The sequence below is a fragment of the Rhamphochromis longiceps genome, linkage group LG6, assembly GCF_057381845.1.
Source record: "Rhamphochromis longiceps isolate RC_006_pf linkage group LG6, R_longiceps_female_GT1.1, whole genome shotgun sequence".
In the NCBI taxonomy this organism is placed as follows: domain Eukaryota; kingdom Metazoa; phylum Chordata; class Actinopteri; order Cichliformes; family Cichlidae; genus Rhamphochromis; species Rhamphochromis longiceps.
Window position 1 is genome coordinate 32954888 of NC_140562.1, and position 19160 is coordinate 32974047.

General features: G+C 40.5%; 1 protein-coding gene across 1 annotated transcript in view; it reads left to right on the forward strand.

Moving 5' to 3' along the window:
• Positions 1–736: 736 nt before the first annotated feature.
• The window catches only part of LOC146668395 (cytoplasmic phosphatidylinositol transfer protein 1-like), a 75452-nt gene continuing 57028 nt past the window's right edge, over positions 737–19160 (forward strand). Inside the window, exon 1 of the mRNA XM_085410301.1 lies at positions 737–1027. Within this exon, the coding sequence (XP_085266427.1) occupies positions 980–1027 (48 nt within the window). The 5' untranslated portion in view covers positions 737–979. The remainder of the gene's footprint in view (positions 1028–19160) is intronic.

A 19160-nucleotide genomic window follows, 5' to 3' on the forward strand; every position in this document is an offset into this window, starting at 1 on the left:
AGTGGTGAGTGTGCAGTAGGAGTGACAGTGGGGGTGGCATTACATCAGGCATCAGATACAGAATACATGTGTGTGATTGAGAGGAAGACGGGTGAAACAGTGAAGATGCAAGGAGCAGAGGTAGTGAAGGTAGATGCTAGTGACAGGGTGAGATGGAGGCAGATGGTCTACTGTGGTGAGTGGTGACCCATAAAAGGAGCAGCCTGAAGAAGAAGAAGAAGAAGCCACACACAGGGCAACATTTTCATGTAACACCATAGTGATGCAAGTTCTTAAAAAATTGTTATTCTTAATAAAATATCCTCCTCTGTGAAACCAACATCAACTCTTCACTACTTTCATCTTCTCTGTGGACTCCCCCCTCTGCTGCCTGACAGCCCCATGGTTAACATCCGTGGTCCAGTATATCCACGGTCCCTCCTCTGCACATGCCCAAGCCACCTTTCCTAATGTTGTCCTCAAACTCACTTCCAATTGAAACTTGCAAAAAAAGTAACCTGTGCCTTTTGACCCTTTGGAATATGGCGTTCCACTTTCTGGCAATACAAAATAGAATAAAGTATAAATAGTTAAGTGAAAAATATGTCGCCAAACAACAACAATGATGTGTATGTGTAGAAAACGGGATCAATTCAAATTGCAGTCGCACACTTCTGCTCTTATTTTAATGGTCCATATGCTCACTTCCGGTTGTGTCCAGCGTCATTTGCTTCAACTTGACGCGTCATCAGTGTGTTGGGAGGGAACAACCCAGAACCGAGTTCACTTCTCCTCTCACGTTCAGCGCCTAAGACTGCGTCCTCTGGTTCTGATGAAAGTAGTGAGCCGGAACTCCGGGAGCGTTTTATAACTCGGGCTACGCGTCCCCTCACATGCTCTGACACGTCTCCAGACTGTACACACATCCTGTCGGTCGGCGGAGGGAACCTTTACTCGGCTGGTTTGACACATTGTGAATAAACAGAAAAGAGGGGGGAAGATGCTGATGAAGGAGTACAGGATATGCATGCCCCTCACAGTAGAGGAGGTAAGTTCTCCACCACTTGTTTCTTTTGTTATTTTTTTAAATCACGAGCGGGGTTCAGTGCTGTTCGGACGACCTTAGCGGCTAACGCCATGGGTTTGCTTGTCCCAGACATGTGGCAGGAGGTCATATGAAGTGAGAAATGCGTTCAGGTTAACTTCACTGGAGACTAATCTATTATCTGCGCTTTATGCACACTTCTCCGCCTTTATCGGCACTTTTCTACTCGCACTTTAAATCACTACTTTTTGTCTGATAACGCATAGCAACACAAAGAACTCCCAATACAAGCAGGTGCCTTTGCACAGCTCGTAAAACGCTTCCATCAAATATAAAACCAATCATAGATCCGATTGTTTGATCAGCTGGTGGTAGAATTGCGTACAGTGGCAGTGTGCTCTCACTCTTCCTCTTACGGCCGCACACTCTAACTTGCTCACATGCAGGCAATTACATGCATATTACATTGCATTGATGTAATGCTGCACACGATGACACTAACACAATGCAGAGCAGGGGTCGGCACACTGATACCTGCATGCACTTGTGCCGCACGCGGCGATGTCAGAAAGAATTGTCCATTGTCTGTATTCAACCTATTTGTCTGTTTGGTCCCGTGACACAGTCTAAAATTAGAAGGTGAAGACGATCGCTGCTCTCTTGTCCTGGCATGCTTGCTGTACAGCACAACAGCATGTTTATCAATTGTCACCCAGGCCTTTGTTTTTCTCATTCATCTCCATCCCTCTTGTCGTTGTGATGTGTGGGTATAGGGGGTGGTGTTCTTATGGCTGGGGGCTGGTATAGTCACGTGGAACAATGCTTTCCAGTGGCATCTCCTCAACCCCAGACTTTAAGAGTAAAATCCACATGAGACTTGGTCATCTCTGAGGAAAGAAACAAGTATTGTAAAGCGTGAGCAGATAATGAGACCATTTTTTTGTCAGGCCTTTTACGGGGAACTTATTCATTCATATTTTCCTCATTTTTGCTCTCTGATTCATACATGGATGTGGTGATTGAGTTCTCCAACAGCAAATGTGTGTAACCCTCATTATATTCTTGTTTTCTGACACCTTCAGGATTTGAGGAAATCATGATTAGAGATGCAGGAAGAGAGGATTTTTGCACTGAAGTGCAGTTACACGCATCTCCCGTTTACATGTACAGCCTTACACAGTAATTTTAGATTCACTGGGAAAATCTTGCCGCATGTAATAAGTTCACTTTTCTTGCCATGGTCAGCAGCAGTTTTCTCAACACAGAGACTACGCAAAGTTTCACACCAACAATTCATGTAGAGACCTGCGGTTAAAAGGGAGAAGTCATTTTCTTGCACAAGGGTGTTACAGGGACAGTGTGCTCATGCCTGTGTTCTTAAACACCTTTGTGGTGGTGTGTGTGTGTGCGGTGATAATGCGTCTTAGCGTTCACACATGCTTTTTTTTCCATTCAGTAAAGCAGCCTTTCCTGTGAACATTTTATAAGCTTAGAGGAATAGCGAGCACTTTCTTGTCACGTCGGTTTAACTTGTGAACAGATGGTAGTTATGAGAAGCAAGAACAGTGTAATCAAAGGCTCAATCTGCAATCGCGTTTTCAACAAGAGGGTCACCCTAGCACGAAAAATTCAAAGCACCACATTGGATGCTGCTGTTTTTTCCTTTATTTACAAGTCTGCTGATACGTGGGAGCACCTGACAACCGCTTATGTGTATATTTATGAGAATATGCTGAGCCAATGACACTTTAATTTACCAGTTCGTACTTTCAAAAATGCTGTTACAGTGAGGCTTGACTTTTTGGCACCTGCTGTTTTAACTTCCTGTTGCTATTTTTTCCTTCCTCTGCAGTCGGGCTAGACCCAAACTATGAAAAGCACACGTAAACTCAGAGTGAACTTAAAAAACCCCAAACCCTGCTATTTATGGTTATTGTCAAGCTTTAAAACCCTTATTGAGGTTTGTATGATGAGGTGCAATGAAGCTAAACAAAATACTTAAATATACTCTTAGAAATACAGTAAAATTGGAAGTATAAGGAGTGTAGCGTGTATGTAGTTAAAGGTGAAGAAAAAAATAATATGGACCAAAATGCTCAAAAACACTGATGCTTTTGTACTGTACTCAGAATCTGATAGTTAAAAAGAAAACAGGGATGGAGACATTACTCTTACTTTTCAGCAAACAAGGAGGAGAGTGGTCATCCACTACTGCTCACACAGGCCCCGCGCTTTGCTTCTTTTTTTATTTGTGAAGATAAATCCATGTTTGGATGAAACACAGGAAGCAGGGCACCATTGTTTGCTGACAGTCCTGTTACAGAAAGGAACCTCCTTAATGATCTGGGGGAAAAACATATTAGGCTGTAGTTTGGCCTGTTTGTTCTTACTATTCTTATCAAGCCTGCACACATTGAGCTGAGTGTCGTCCCCTCGCTCCTGAAAATCCAGTTTCCTGCCAGTCCAAAGGGATAGGAAGGATGGATTAAGATAATGAAAGACGGAAGGGTAGAGTAGACAGATGAGGCATAAGGACAAACCGCGTTGTGCTGCCGGTTGATGTGCTGAGCAGAAGGGAAAGGATGGCAGAGAGGACAAGAAGAGTGGAGTGGAGTGGAGTGGGGGTAATGGGGGAAGTTCTGGGAGATCTTTTTTCCCCTTATAAGCTCCCTTGTGTCATAAACCGATACTGCGTACGTACGTGCACTTAGATTCTTAGAGTCGTGGGGACATGTAAGGTCACATCTTTCTGTGTGTCGTCTCTGGGAAGAGATCACTGTCTGCTGCTTGCTGTGTTGCGTCATTCGAGCCCTACTACTGAGGTTGGACTGGTTATCCGTGCTGTGTTTATACAAGTTTAACAAACATCATGCGCACTGAAGGAATCATTTAGCAATACCAGAGTGTATGAGCTGCTCTGTGAGGCTCAGTTCTCTTTCCTCTTAATCATCTCTGGGTGATGATTAAGATGCCTGTCTGGGTGTGTTCCTGACGTATTACTGCTGCAGCATTTTTCCATCCATATTCTGCCTTTCTCATTCTTTTTTCCAACTTTAAACAGAGGAAAGTGGTCTTCCCAATTTCTTTGGACACGAAACTAGAAAAAAAGAAACCACACAGAGAACACCTTATTATGTTCACGCGAACATTTTCCTGTGCTTAGCTTAAAGATTAGAGAGAAAGGAAAGAAATCCAGTTTGCACAGAACCTTTAAAGCTCACTAATTTCCAATCTTTACCATTTTTTAAAATCTCAAATATGAAGTGTAAACACAGCACATCATGGTCTTATAGGAGATTATTTTCTCTGTTCAAATCTAATCTTTTGACCACACATTTGAGTGGCAGGCAGCAGATGATGTCACAACTCTCAGCCAAGAAATAGACATTACCAGACGGCGGGTTGGCTATACTAGCTGAACTTTAACTAGACATTTCAGTATTTATGATCAGTCACACTAGCTGCTGCTTCTCATCTAGATGTTAACACCCAAGGCCTGTACTATGAAGCTTTGTTAGTGGAAGGTTTTTGCACGGGGTTTTCAGTCTTGGTGAGGTAACTTAGTTTATTTGGTTACACGCCCATAGTAACTTATTCTGTAAACCTAAACTTCTTTGGTGCAGGTTATTTTCGAGGTAAGAAAATGACACATAAAAATACATGTTGTCCAGTCAGTTCTCTTGAAAGCAGTATCTTATTTCCTGAAAAAGGATATCTTGATATCCAGGTTCTTGTTACTGCTTTGTGTTATGTAGCTAAGTGAAGTCAGTCTACATACATTTATAGTACAGACCAATCCCTTGTATAATTTTATGATAAATTACGGTTTTTGTCAGCAATAGCCATAGACAGAAAGAGGGTCTTTTTGGAAGACAAGAGCGTCGTGATGTTAGAGGAGATTAAAGTCAGGCACCATGTATTAGTCAGTGGACTGAATAGCCGATGGACAAACAAAGTGAAACATGTGGCGTGGACAAGTCAGGGCAGAAAGAGAGAACTGTGTTTATCACAGGCTTGGATTTATACACATTCCAAGTGGTAATATTGTTAGATTTGCTTCAGAGATGAGCTCATTTTAGCCTCAAACTTAGATTTTATAAGTAAGTATTCATAAGTCTTGAAATTGCAGTGGCAAAAGTTTCCACCTAAATGCTCACAAGCCTTGTTGTAGATTGGACTCACCTAGCAAATGAAAAGATTTGCTCATATTAACTAGAGATGGACCGATCCGATATTACGTATCGGTATCGGTCCGATACTGACCTAAATTACTGGATCGGATATCGGAGAAAAATAAAAAATGTAATCCGATCCATTAAATATCACGAAAGCACCTCACAAAACTTGCAACACGCCGTAACTCACCTCAGAACGTTAGCACGTCGGAGCAGTATGCATCACGTGATAGAGCGGCTGTGGCATGCGGGACCTGTCGATGGTCTGGATAGCATGTGGAGCTTCGCTAGCAACCCGGCATTTCATCTCCGACAAAGTTATCCCGAGAGAAGTAAAGCAAGTGTGTAAGTCCATCTCTGAATGTTTGTAAAGCATTCCTGCGTTAAGCTTAACAAACGACTGCCTCTTCTTGCTGCTACTTCAATCATGAAACTGCTTAACGATCAGCTGATCGGCTTTTCTGTCGCGAGTCCGTGTCTCTAGTTTGTTTTTGGCCCACTTTGCACCAGAAAGAGGAAACCAGCGGCTGAACAACAGCAGCACGTTTAAGTTTGATCAGCTGTTGTTAGAATTTATTTAATATTACTTTCTACTCCAGGATCTTTTTCTACGTAGCTGACGCTGGTAACTGTGCAGGGGCGGATCTAGCAAAGTTTAGCCAGGGGGGCCGATAGGGCATTAACAGGGAAAAGGGGGCACAAAGACATACTTTTCTTTCTTATTCTCATTTAAAATGTCTAGCTTTTAATAAATAATTATCTGACACCCAAAGTTTTAATTTGATGTAAAATGAATAGAAGTCAATTACTGTATATAGTAACTATTAAGTCTAATATATATACCCTAGTAAGCTATAGTACTTTTTCCTTTGGGAAGGTACCATCTGTGCAGTCTGCAATTTTGTTGAAGAAAAATGTTGAATCTATTTAATATTTCTTGAAAAAGAATTGATTTCTGTGCATTTTTTTTTCACACTGCATCAAATTAAGGTTGATTACGTCGATTAAGCATCATGAGGTGGAGCGTGAGGGGTGGTTCCCTATTTTTTATTTATTTATTTTTGTTGTTGCTGGGAGTTGGAACCCTATTAGTTAGGTTGCTTAATATTTATGCTAAGTACTCTTTAAAATACCAGAATAGGGAGGATGGTGTAGGTTTAAGTTTATTAGATTGATCAGTATTGCTGAACTATGAAATATTTTTTTTTGCATACAGGTATAACAGAATAGCTTTAGTGTAGTTGTTGTTTTAAACTTGAGTATGAACTTATACAAAATGCAGCAAGATATTTAAAAAAACAGTTTTGTTGATTAAAAAACACTATATCGGATTCATATCGGTATCGGCAGATATCCAAATTTATGATATCGGTATCGGTATCGGACATAAAAAAGTGGTATCGTGCCATCTCTAATATTAACTTTAATTTTGTCAGTGTAATAATAACGGCCAGGATGACTCGGTGTAACTCAAGCCTTTGAAGCAGTTCACTCATAGCGTTGCTTCTCTGTTTTGGTTTAAAGTTCCATCTCAGAAGATTTACATGTAATACTAACCAGAACCACTTAGCCAAGAAATAATCATTTTCCCTTTTAAGTGCCTTGGGAATAAATCTGCTCTCTTCTCCTACGAGCTGAGCCATTCATCAGCCACCGTGGCGCTCGACAATTCATCAGCCACCTCTCTATCCTTTCCAGTAAAGGATAGGACACAGATGGATGTATTCCTCCTTCTCCTCTTTCTGTCTGTCTGTCATTATATATTTTTCCTTCTGCAGCAGCTCTCACTTGTGCCTCAGTGTCTTTGTTTGATATGTATTTTTGGTCAACCTTTGGCTAACCCGAGTCTCTATGTGGCACCATCGGCACAGTTGTTTGAGATCGTAGCCCTGGTGGATGAATTTAAAGTTTTCATTGCGAGTACAATTTCACACTGTAATAGCTTTATCTGTGTCATGAAAAGGGAACCGGAGAATCTCTTTGAATTGTGCTCAGATGTAGACCTAGACCGTATCATTTGAATAAGGTTGTCACAAGAGCGCACGATGTTTTCAAGGGAAAAGACAAAATGATGCAGGGCCTCATTGCCTCTTTTTTCCTTATTAACTGTAGTGACTCAGAGGATAATGACATTCAGCAGAGGATAGTGAAAAACACACCCTCTCAAAACTGAATTAACTGAATATCCATGAGTTTTTAGTCTGTTTGGTGTAGTCGACAGACAGTAGTAGCCTTTGGCTGAATGCCTGTTTGATGGGGTGTTAGCGCTGGCAGTAACTGAAGGATTATGACAGCATCTGATTGTGAAATGCTGTAATCTCCTGAAAGACTTGAGCTGGGATAACAGCTTTTTTGGGAAAAGAATGACACATTTAGAGGAAACCCAGAGGTATATCCATTATTGACCGCCATGTTTATCATTTGGAGGGAGTAGTAAAGCCAGATTTTGCAGAAACTGCTTTTTTTTTTAGGTGCTAGAGAGAATGGATGGCTTGATATATAGAAGGGTGACTTAATAAATGAGAAGACTTAGGGTTGGCTGACTGCTTGAAGGGATGTCTGGATGGTAGGTTCAAAGGAAACCTAGGTGGTTTTCTAACTCGACATTTTTTCGTGGTATTCATATGTTTGCAATTACCAGTTTTGTATAAATTCATTACAGAATGCATATCCTGATGTAGCATGCCCACATACTTGCCAAAGGAAACCTGCATACCTTACTGTAGTGTAATTTATGTTTGCATAGCTTAATTTCAGCTGAACACCTGCTCTGCTTCGACACAGCTGAGATTACCATTGATGTTGCTGACTAAAAGCAACTTGGACACAGAAGTGCAGTTAGCATCTGTTAGCTGTAATGTAGCGGATATTTACAAAGCACCATGATAGGATTTTGAATTGCTGAGTCATTTTGTGACTGATGAATATCAGTTGTAAATGCACATGGAAGCATTCATATTGTTCTGACATTGTATGAGCCCTCGAGCTTGGCAGTTTGAACAATTTCACGCAACACTGGCTTCCATCGCTTGATGTACTAATTTTATCTCAGTAAAACTGTTCTATAGACAGTAAAGGGTTACATGTGTTGGAAATATTGTCTGTTTCCCCAGGATATCTAATTTGTGTTGGAGGAACAGAAAAAGATCAGTCTCTTTAACTTGATTGGCTGCCATTGTCAAGTGATACTTTGGCCCAGAGCAAATTTTTATGACACTAGCAGTTATTTTCCATGTGTCCACAGGATGAAAGGCAGAAAATATGTAAGAACAAATCTGTTATGGCTGAATGAAAACAGCAATGCTTCTTTGGTGTTCCTGTGGTTTGAATGGATAATGTAATAAAGTTGCAAAGTGAGATATTGGTGATTGCTGTAGGGAACTTCTCTTTTTGCGCTTGTTAGATGAGTGAGGTGCCTTCCGTAGTATATTAACGTAACCTCAAGATGACCCCAAAGCTCCATGATATCCCTGTATCAAAACACCAGTATTTAATTCAAAAGCAGAGCTGCACATTTACTCAGTATATTGTTTTCGCACTTCATTGTTAGATCCCTCCAGACCACCCCAGAGTTTGTTTGGGAAACAGGGCCCATTACATGCTGTTTATTTAGTTGGTTTCGTGGTAAGGTGCAAGACCTTTTTGCCATCTGGTATACATGACAATGCTATGATTCAATCAGCGTCTCATTTACTGCCATTTACTCTTCTAGAGGAAACCATCATGGGTTGTGACGGACCATTATCCTCGGATGAAGACTATTCTCATTTCCTAAATGGCTGTGTGTGTGTGTGTTTGTGTGCCGGTGTGGTAGTGTATCTGGATTGTATTGAGACAAAGGTCTTTTCATAACATAAGAGCTCCATGATGTCGTCATGCAACACTGACAGCCTCGTCTGGACCGATCCTCTCCTTTATGTTCCATACTTTTAGTTGGAACGAGTGTATTTGTGCCTCTTTTTTGTTTTCAACAGTAAGGCACATGATCATTGCAAGCTCTTCAGTGATCTGTGCTCTATAGCAGCATCAAGCACTCGAAGCCTGAGACACTTATGCGAGACTGATAATGAGCTCAAAATGATGGACAGCAGTTCCCAACGTTTTGAGAGAGAGTGAAAACCCAGTGATCACTTATTGGAAATTTGCACGACACACAAAAACCCCACTCGGATATCATTAGGAGTATTGCTTAATCATTTTCTGTTTTCCCATAAAGTCACATAAAAATAAGTAATGGAGTTAAATGAGAGCAGCGCAGGCTCTTTTTGATCAAGCCTTGGCATAAAACAACCTCGTGTCACCATGGAGAAAAAAAGGATTTCTTCCAACGCGCTAGCAAATCACACAGGAGGGATAAGAGACGTTTTCTACTTGCAGCCACAGTTAGAAGGCGGCTGCTAAATCTGTAAAATGTGGCTATAAATAGAGACAAAGCAGCTGATTCTTTACACCAAAGCAACTTTCTTGCTGTGTTCAATTTGGGAAATGTCACTGAAAATGCTTACTGTTTGCTACTTTGGGTGCATATGCTAATGCCGTGTCTCGGAGATGCTTTATAAAAAGAAAAAAAAAACATGCTGAGATTAGAATAAAATGTAAACTTCCTTTTTATTGTTTGCTCTACATCCTGCTACAAGAGTTGAAAGGGTTGCTCTTCTCTTTGGCCCTCAGTGTAATTGCGAATGCTGCCTTGTATAAAATCACCAAAATATGCACAAATGTGATACAAGGATGAGAGGCTAGAGTCTAGATAGAAGATGAGTGTAAATTACAGTTTTTTCTGAATGCTTAAACCCTAACTGTGATTCCTGTAGCACAATCTCTAAAACTATTCAGACTTATAGCAAAACCACTCACTGAGTTTGCAAAACTAAAAGCACAAAAACTGCTTTGCACTCAGTTTGCAATTTTGTAACACACACTTTGCAAGACTGTAGGCACAATTCACTGCACAACACTCAATTACCAAATTTCCAACACACTCCTAGCAAAAGTATACACATGTATGGCTATCATTAACACTAATTTGCCAACTGTCTGGCACACTTTCACATGTGAAAACTTTTTTAGATAATTAGTTCACTTTGCAATCAGCCTAAGCACTATAATACAGGTAAGCTGTGTGTGCGGAGTACAATGGAGGGAGCAGGAAGAGTGAGAAATAGAGGAGGCCGAGGAAGAGGACGTGGAGGTGAAGAAGTAGGATGAAGAGGACGACAAGGACAAGGAGGAGCAAGAGGAAGACGAGGAGGGGGGAGAGGAAGATGAGGAGGGGGGAGAGGAAGGGTAGGAAGAGTAAGAAATAGAATTGCTGATGACATCAGAGCTACAATAGTGGACCATGTAATTAACCGTGGAGTGACCCTGAGGGTAGCTGGCCAACGGGTCCAGCCTAACTCGAGCCGCTACACTGTAGCAAGTACCATAAGGACATCTTGAAATGAGAATCGGTTAGTACAGTCACTTCGCACAAAGATTTGTAGCACTGCCATATGCCAGTGAGAAACACACCAATACCATTGATGTAAAAATACTGAAATTGTTACTTTAGAGAATTGCTAGATGACCAGATGCTGGGACAGAGGAAGCATGTTCACTGCAGACCAAGTAACCCATAGAGTCATTATGGCGATTGCAAATAATCCTATACTTGGAAATAAACACTTGTGTTTGTTTTGATGTGTGTGAATAAACACCAGTACTTGAAGTTTGGATCCCTCTATGCTTATGGATCTATGACAGAAGTATGAGCTCAAACTGACATAGCCTACCTTGTGCACAGAGAAAGCAAAGGCCAGATGTGTTTTGTATTCATACCATCAGTGTGCAGTTGGCGCATTGTGTGCTTAGTAGATGATGGCTTGTGTGTACTGTTTGATACGGAAACACCATTTTTACGAAGGTGTGAAGAGTTAATCTAGCTGTGTTTGCTTTTGCAAGAGAACTACAATGTTTTGATTATTGGGTGACAGGTTTTCTTATTTGTGTGAAGAGTTTTGCAAAATTAGCCAATAGTTACAAAAAATGTGCTTAAGCAATCAGAAAAAACTGTAGTATACACAGACTCTTTACAGCACTTGACATTACAGGCATTCATTTGCTGCTCTCAAGTGGGTTTGCGCAGATTTTCGTTGTTGTTTATCGAGAGAGCTTTCGCAGGGGTGTGGTTGAAGAGATTTTGCAGGAAAGATGACAGGAATTACATGGAATGGTCTGCGTGAATGAATTAGTCAGTGCCAGTAGCAGACAGCAAGGGCATCAGAGAAGTAATGTATGACAAATTAAGGATGAGAGGCGAGCTGATGATGATGTAGTGTTGATATGCATGATGTGTACTACTAATAACGCATGGAGACATGGGGAACGCAAATGTAGTCGCGTGGAGTGTGTGCATTCATCGTCGTGAAGTGATATGCATACACATAGAAGCACTATAGCAGCAGCTGACGTATGTGAAGATCTCCTTTTTAGTTTCTCTTTATTGGGAGTGGACAATGTAGCCTCAAAACTATACCACAACATTTCAGAAAGAATTTGTGATAGCGATATTTAATGTAGTACAGAAACCCCCCAAAACTGAACAGCATTTTGTTGATGCTTGCAGCTTGCACATAGCAGCATCGATAAGTAAATAAAGGGCATTTAAATTGTCCTTTTCCAATAAGCTGCCATCAGTGTCAATTACAGTGCAAAAGCAGTGACACAGCACAAGTCAGATGTAAGAGCAAAAGTAGCCCTGATAGTGTTCTGGCTGCAAATTTTAAATAAAAGTATGACATAATTGCCTAACGCAGCTTATTTTAACAATAGCTTGAGCAACTTAACTTTGTAAGTCTTGAGGAGCTGCATGTCACAAACTGAAAACTGAAAAAACTAAAGAATCGTTTTGGGATGTTGCATTTGGGTCGAGTTTTTAAACAGCTGCTTAGAATCCTGTTTTTCCAACACGTCAGTAATTTCCATCCACCGTTTGCTCTTCCTGTCATGTGGGATGAAGCTAGCGATTCTTGGTTGAGCCATTTGTTTGCACATCACCAGCTGCTAATATCTTCTTCTTCGTAGCCTGGTTTTACTCGGAGGTTGTTGCCCCAGTGGTTAAACTAATTTGAAATTGAAACCTTTAAGGGGAACAGTTTATGGTCGCCCGCTCACCCCAAGAGCTAAACTGGTGCCCAAATTGGCTCCTTTCTTTGGTAGTAAATTGTCGTCGAAGCACGAGATGTGGCTCTTGCTTCCAGACGTGCCTGGGCTTATCTCATTATTGCATGCACTGCAGGAAGTAAATGCATCACATTGCTATAGCAACAATATCACAGTATGACATTTTTTATATCACGTAAAAATGTATACCTACATTATTAAAGACGATATGATGTAGCTCAGCTCTGTTTTTTTTTTTGTTATATCTTAGGTGTAGCAGAGAACTTTGTGGAGCCTCTAGAGTGTCCCGAGAGACTACCCAAAACACACAATATGTGGTATTTATTAATAATAGATTTTAGGGCAGACACTCAATATTACTTCATTAGTAAATCTGTCCATTTTTCCAAATCATTTGTGCGAACAGTGGAAAATTCCCATTAATTTTTTTCCTGCACTCGAGTTGGCGCCATTTAATGTCCCCCCCTGTCTTACCATCGGTGCCAAAAACATCCCCATTCATTCAAAAGACATCAACTTTGTCGCTCTCGCTTCGATGTTAAGGCGATATGAGGGAATGGGTGATTAAAACTGATTGATTGTACGGCAGTGTCAGAGTCATATCGCGCACATGCGCTTATGTCTGAGCTGTCAGTGGGGTTCTGCTCTCCACAGCAACCCCTGCATTTCCCAATGATCACTTTAACCAAGCTCGTGCACGCTCTATTATTTATCTTGCCACAACCGAATTTCCACACCCCCTTTTTGTGTTTTATGAATTATTGAGTAGATTCCTGCCAAAAGCAGAGGGGTGTGTGTGGGTGTGCAGGGTGGGGGATAGAGGGGTTGAGTGGTTGGGGGGGTTAACGTGATAAACAGAGTAAACACATCACTTCTGTCTGAGTAAAGTGTTGGAAATTATGATCCTACAAACGCACACAGGAAACTAGATTCTGGCTGTGACGCTGAAAGTGATTCTGAGAGGACAATTATTAGCACTGTTAAATTTCAAGGGTGATTTGATTTCCCTTTTAGGAAGCTCCTTAATGTGTTTTGTAGTGCTACATGGTGCTAAATCCAGTTGTGATGCTGATCTAACATTATACTATTAACAGACTTGCTGTCCCATCTTTTGAGAGTAAAATTATCCGAGTGAACAATCTGTTTTGAATTTCAAGATCACGCAATGTCTTCAAATCAGTTATATTCCACAAGTGCTTATTTATACAAGAATTATAACATGCCAGCATTAACTTTATACAAATGTAACTGTCTGTTTACATGAAGTAAACTGCTATCTGGGAAGGTTACCTCTATTGACTTGTGGCCTCTGCTGTCAGATTTGAATTTGTTCACGGTCCACTGAATATGTACAAACACACTTTAGCAACTCAAATATAGACTTTGCACTTGTACTGTGATATTGTGGATAATGAGTCTAAATTCACATGACCATAGACTAGCGTTGGTTGCTGTCGACAGCTAAGACCTGTTACAGCACAGACTGGTGTTTTGCTGCAGAAGAGCGCAAAATAAAAATGACGGCATCACATAACATGTTAAATGATGTTTTTAATCACTTCCTTTTGAACTGTAGTGCTCTGGTTTTGAGAGGCAAGAGGGAAAGTTCTATCACAAGTTCCAAATAAATACAACAAGGTGCTTAAAGCTTGATTTAGGCTTATATCTTCAATACTTAAGCAAATGCCAAACTGATAACGCTATCACCTTTAGTATGAAAGTGGCTTTAAAGTGGCCTCGTGCTTGTTCGGCTACACTGTTTGTGGCTGGCTATTTACTGTGTTCTGTGTGTTCTGCCCTGATTAGGTCTTTGGCCTTTCTTTCTTGAATAGCCTTTAGCTCTATAATCTATGAAGAGTGAGTTGCCATCTGATTCAATTTAATGTTCCGGTGGTCCTCTTTCACCGTCTGTAGTTTCACATGTTGTGCGTGTGTATTTTGTATTTGTGTATGTGTATACAGGCATAGAGCTGAACCTGTATTTGTACAGTAGCTGCTGGTCCCTGCTGTCTCTCCACAGAGATACTTAGACAGAAAGTGCAACAGAGGATTACAGAGAAATGGAAAATATAAATCCACAACCCCTCCCCGCTCCCTCTTTTTTTTTCTGCCTTTTTTTTCTCCATTAGTGCATGAAGAGGCGAGAAGGAAAGATTTACCAAGATGAGGTTAGGGTATTAAGATGGAGATGGAAAGTGGAGGTTCACCAGAGGCTTTCATTCAGTAAAATACATGCAAATAAGAGGAAGAAGGGGGAGAACAAAGATAGACTGAGATGGTGTACTTGCATGAAATATGGAGAAGGAAGGATACGTTTAAAAAGTCATCTTTGGTTTAGTGCTGCTTGCTGCTACATTAGGATGATTTCACTGCCTGACACTGAAATTATAGCAGCTTTAAGAGTGTTTTACCAATATAATGTGCTTTGTTTTTTTGTTTTTTTGCACTTTGCAAACTTCCGTCAGTTACTTTGCCGTCTTCTGAAATAAGTAAGGCTTAATTTCTCAGGTGCGTCATTGTCCATGTGTGTGCAAAAACGCATTTGGCATTAATGAGGCTATGAGTGAATCTATTTCTATCGCTTTTAGAAAAGTTTCAGCTTGCTCCCGCCATGTGTAACTGAGCTGCTTTTACACTCGGGATAAGAATACACTTGCGCACACTGGTCATCATGCTGTGCTGCTACGCCTGCAGCCCACACACAGGTGCAACGCATCTTTGGAAGAACTATCATCTCAGCCTACACACGCACATACATACACACACGCACACAAATTAGACAGGCTATAGATAGCTATATGCTGACACGCTTCATTATCGTCTCTGGTTTCTATGGTAACCAGCACCATCCTTCCCTACCATTACCCTGATCGCGGACTGGATTATAGTGATTATGGTGTAAGGCTATCCCTAGGATAACTGTCAAATAATGAGGCAGTTGAATGAGTCTTACTTTACCCCAAACCTGGGATTTAGCACCAATCACTTGCTTGCAGTGTGGATAATTTCAGCTTAGACACATTGATGCCAAGGTTAATAGGCTCTGCTATTTTTTTTAAGCATTTGTTTATGTTATGTTTCAGCAGGGTGTATATTCAATCCAGCACATACCTCTAAACGCAGCAAAATTTAAATGAACCATGAAATGTCATAAGCTTCTTTCTCTTTTCTGACAACAAAAAGACAACGCATGACGGAGCCCCAGTGAGGAAAGAAATGAGACGTTCAAGTGGTTGTTAATGTGCATGAAAACTGTTAATGAGAACAGTGGGCTAAGATACATGAACGAATCAATATTTTTGTGCTAAAAGGCTTTTGGGCTTGCTGGGGGTCCTCCCGCTTGTGATTAAACTGGTAGAAATCCTAGATGCATCCAAAGTGTTGGACTGATTGAATGACATTGCAATACTCCGACACTAGATTTTACTTGCAAGAGATGATTCTTTATTTAACCAGCTGACAAGAAATGCCACAGGAGTAAAACAAGCTTTCAGATGGTAAGAGCTTTTATCTGGATGTGAAATAAAAGCTTACATAGCCTTTAAGTGATTATAATGAAGGCTTGATATTTACCATCATCTCTGCATCGAACAACTTCTGCAGTTTGTTTTATAATTGATTGAATATTTCAGCACAATAACTGCTATTCAGGTGCACATTTTGAACTTCTCAACTTGAAAATGAGCCTTGTCCAAGTACGCTGAGCTCTCCTTGGGTACAAGATTTTTAAGGGAGTGCTGTCTTGTACTAACCTGGGCTAGATGTAAGGCCAGTATTTCCCCTGCCGCCTCTGCATGAAGGAATTCTGATGAAGGAACACAGAGATCACTTGCTGAATAAAGCTAATAAACTTCATGTCTTATCTTAATGGGCTCACAATGACGCTCAGGCAATCTCTGCAAGGGACTGCCTGAGTGTGAGAGAGAGGGCAAATTATTTTCCACACCGAGTTACAATTCCCCACGTAATTGTAAAGGTAGGTCATGTTTTGAACTCCTCCTTTGAAAAAGAAGAGTAGGTATTGATTTCTTCCCTCACTGGTGCAGGTGCGTGTGTGTGTGTAAATTTTCCCTGTTTTAGTGTCCTCTTCCACCGAGTCAGCCCTGACCACGGTTGATTTGCTGTGTGATTTGCAGGATTAAGCAGCGAAAATGCCAGCTAAGATGCATTGACCGTGTGTGTGTGTGTGTGTGTGTGTGCGTGCATACATGGAAGCTACATGGTTGAGAGTAGGGGGATGAAGGGGATAATGTTTGGAGGAGCAAGTAGAGAGATGTGCTTGTCTAATCATTTAGATAACAGAATGGTTGATCACATTGATAGTTGGCAGTCAGCTTGTAGGAAAGTACAAAAGGAAATCGATGTTTTTAATTAGAAACTGAGCACATGTGCTTCTCTGTGCAGTTTTATAAAAAGATGTGGGTAAAGAACAGATAATAAGAATAATGATTTTTATTTTTATTTATATATTTGCATTTAATATTTGAAAGCATGGCTCTTCTGTAAAGCTGGCAATTGTTGGTTTAAGAAGTTGTTTTCTCTTTTTTGTCATTCTGATTGTGTTTTAAACACTTAGTATTCATTTTGTTTTAGTTTTTTTTATGTGTGAAGGTCACGCTCCTGGTTAAATAAATATTTCTATGTTTTTTTCTCCTTTCTGACAACAAACAGAAAAAAAATGATAATGGAATCCCAGTAAGGAAAGAAATTAGACTTTTGACCTGTTTTTTTTTTTTAATTATATGTGTAAAAACAGTTAATGGCAACGGTGGGCTAATAAGATACATTAGCTAATCTAACAGTTGTAGCTTTTATCCTAAAAAGGGGTCATCTTGCCTGTTGGAAACCCTATAAGTGGCTTGTTTTGTAACATTTTAAAGAGACTGTAGTCTGTAGCAAATCAGAACCATGTTAGTGGTTCTGTGAAACTGTACATGGGTATAGCAGTGGTTTGGAGCTACTTGCTAACATTAGCCTGCTAATGCTCGCTAACTGGCGCTAACCAGCTGAGCTTGTTGAAGTAGTGCAATTTCCCCAGGTGGGTCCTTTGAGGTCATACCAGTTTTTGTGCCAACTCATCCAGTATGTTTTATAATTGGCAGGATTAGGAATTTAATATTTTACCTGCTGGTGGCCCCCGTGGAGGCCCTGCATGGATGAAAGTGCTACGACAGGGTTGTAAAGTTCTGCAATGGTAAAATCACCAGACTCGGCCCAGCTAGGATAATCAGTGATGAGGACTGTACATGGCAGCTGAAGCTAAATGACCCAAAGAGACCCTACCCCCACCCCTAGGAATGCAATTATAGCAATACTGTGTAACATTTCTCAAGGGATTACTAAGGAACGCGGACAAGATTTATTTTTGTATATGTAGGAAAGTTAAGTAGGGTTCAAGAAGACTGTTGTCTGTTTGTTTCAAGCTTTAAAAAACGTGTTATTTTTTATTGTTGTTTAGTTTGAATAATTTCTACATTACACTACAAATGGACGTAGCCACAGAGTAATTCTCACAGACTTTTATGTTCCCTTTTAGACTTTTCTGTTTGCAACAACATTGATATACGGTTAAATCATGTTTTAAAAACTCATATTTTTTGAGCATTCTCATAGACAATGATTCTAAGGATTTTTTTTTGTCTCTGCTAAACTTCAGATTTAAAAAAAAGAAAAATCCTAGAAGTAGTTGTTCAACAATTATATGGCATGATAGATGGCAACAAGAATTTTAATTGCCCATGCAAAGAGAAATTCTTACGGTTGAATTATAAAGCTGTGTCCACACTGCAAGAGATTTGCAGCAATGTGGTGACCAGAGACATTTGACCTCAAGGGGCGGGACCTGAAATAATCTTTTCTCAGCTTCCAGACGAGCGTTTGCAATAATCACCAGTGAGAGCACAGTGTCCTGTTAATTGACGTATGACCTGGTAGTAAATACATTAGTTGGTTTGGCAACCTGATCCTAGAATGTTGACAAGTAACCAGCTGTCAGCTTCAAAGCAATGCACAATGAATTAACTGCTTTCAATCTAAAGTTGCGTCCACACTGGAAGTGATTCAAAGCAATGTGGCGACCAAAGACCAAGACAAGCGACAGACGTACGGTGACTAAAAGTGATTCCAGGGAAAATAACTGCTGGCATGGACATGTGGGCACAACTTGAAATGAACGTTTCTCACCTTGAAGGTGAGCAATCGAAGCAGCTACCAGCACAGGATACCGCTGATTGACATATGACCTGATAGTATATGCACGACAGGGTTACCTAGGAAACTAAAGCCTGGAACGTCTGCAAACGACTGGGCATCAGCTTCAAAGCTTCCAGTCTGGATGTAGCTTGATAGAACCTAAACCAAACACCACCACCCTAGACACAGAGAACATCTATACGTCGAGGTTTTAATTTGAAATTTGAATTTTTGCTGAAAAATATAGCAAACATCATGACCAGCAATGTTACCATACACCTATACACAGAATCAGAATTACTGATAAGAAATGGAAGTGATACAGTAAACACCACTGTACAGTGTACATGTTGGTGGTTTCGGTTCATTTTGGAGACTGGTATAGGTCACTATGAACATCCAATGGAGGGGAAGCTGTTCAGTATAAAGAAAAAAACCCCAAACAAACCAAAACAAAAACCAGAACCAAAAAAATCTCGACATTAAATATCATTTTCTTAAATAAATGATTCCATAATGGTTTAAAAAGGGGTAACTACCAGCTTTGTTTGCAGAGATGTCCTCCTGTTTCAAACAGCTGCTGTTTGGGATCACTAACATATAAAAAT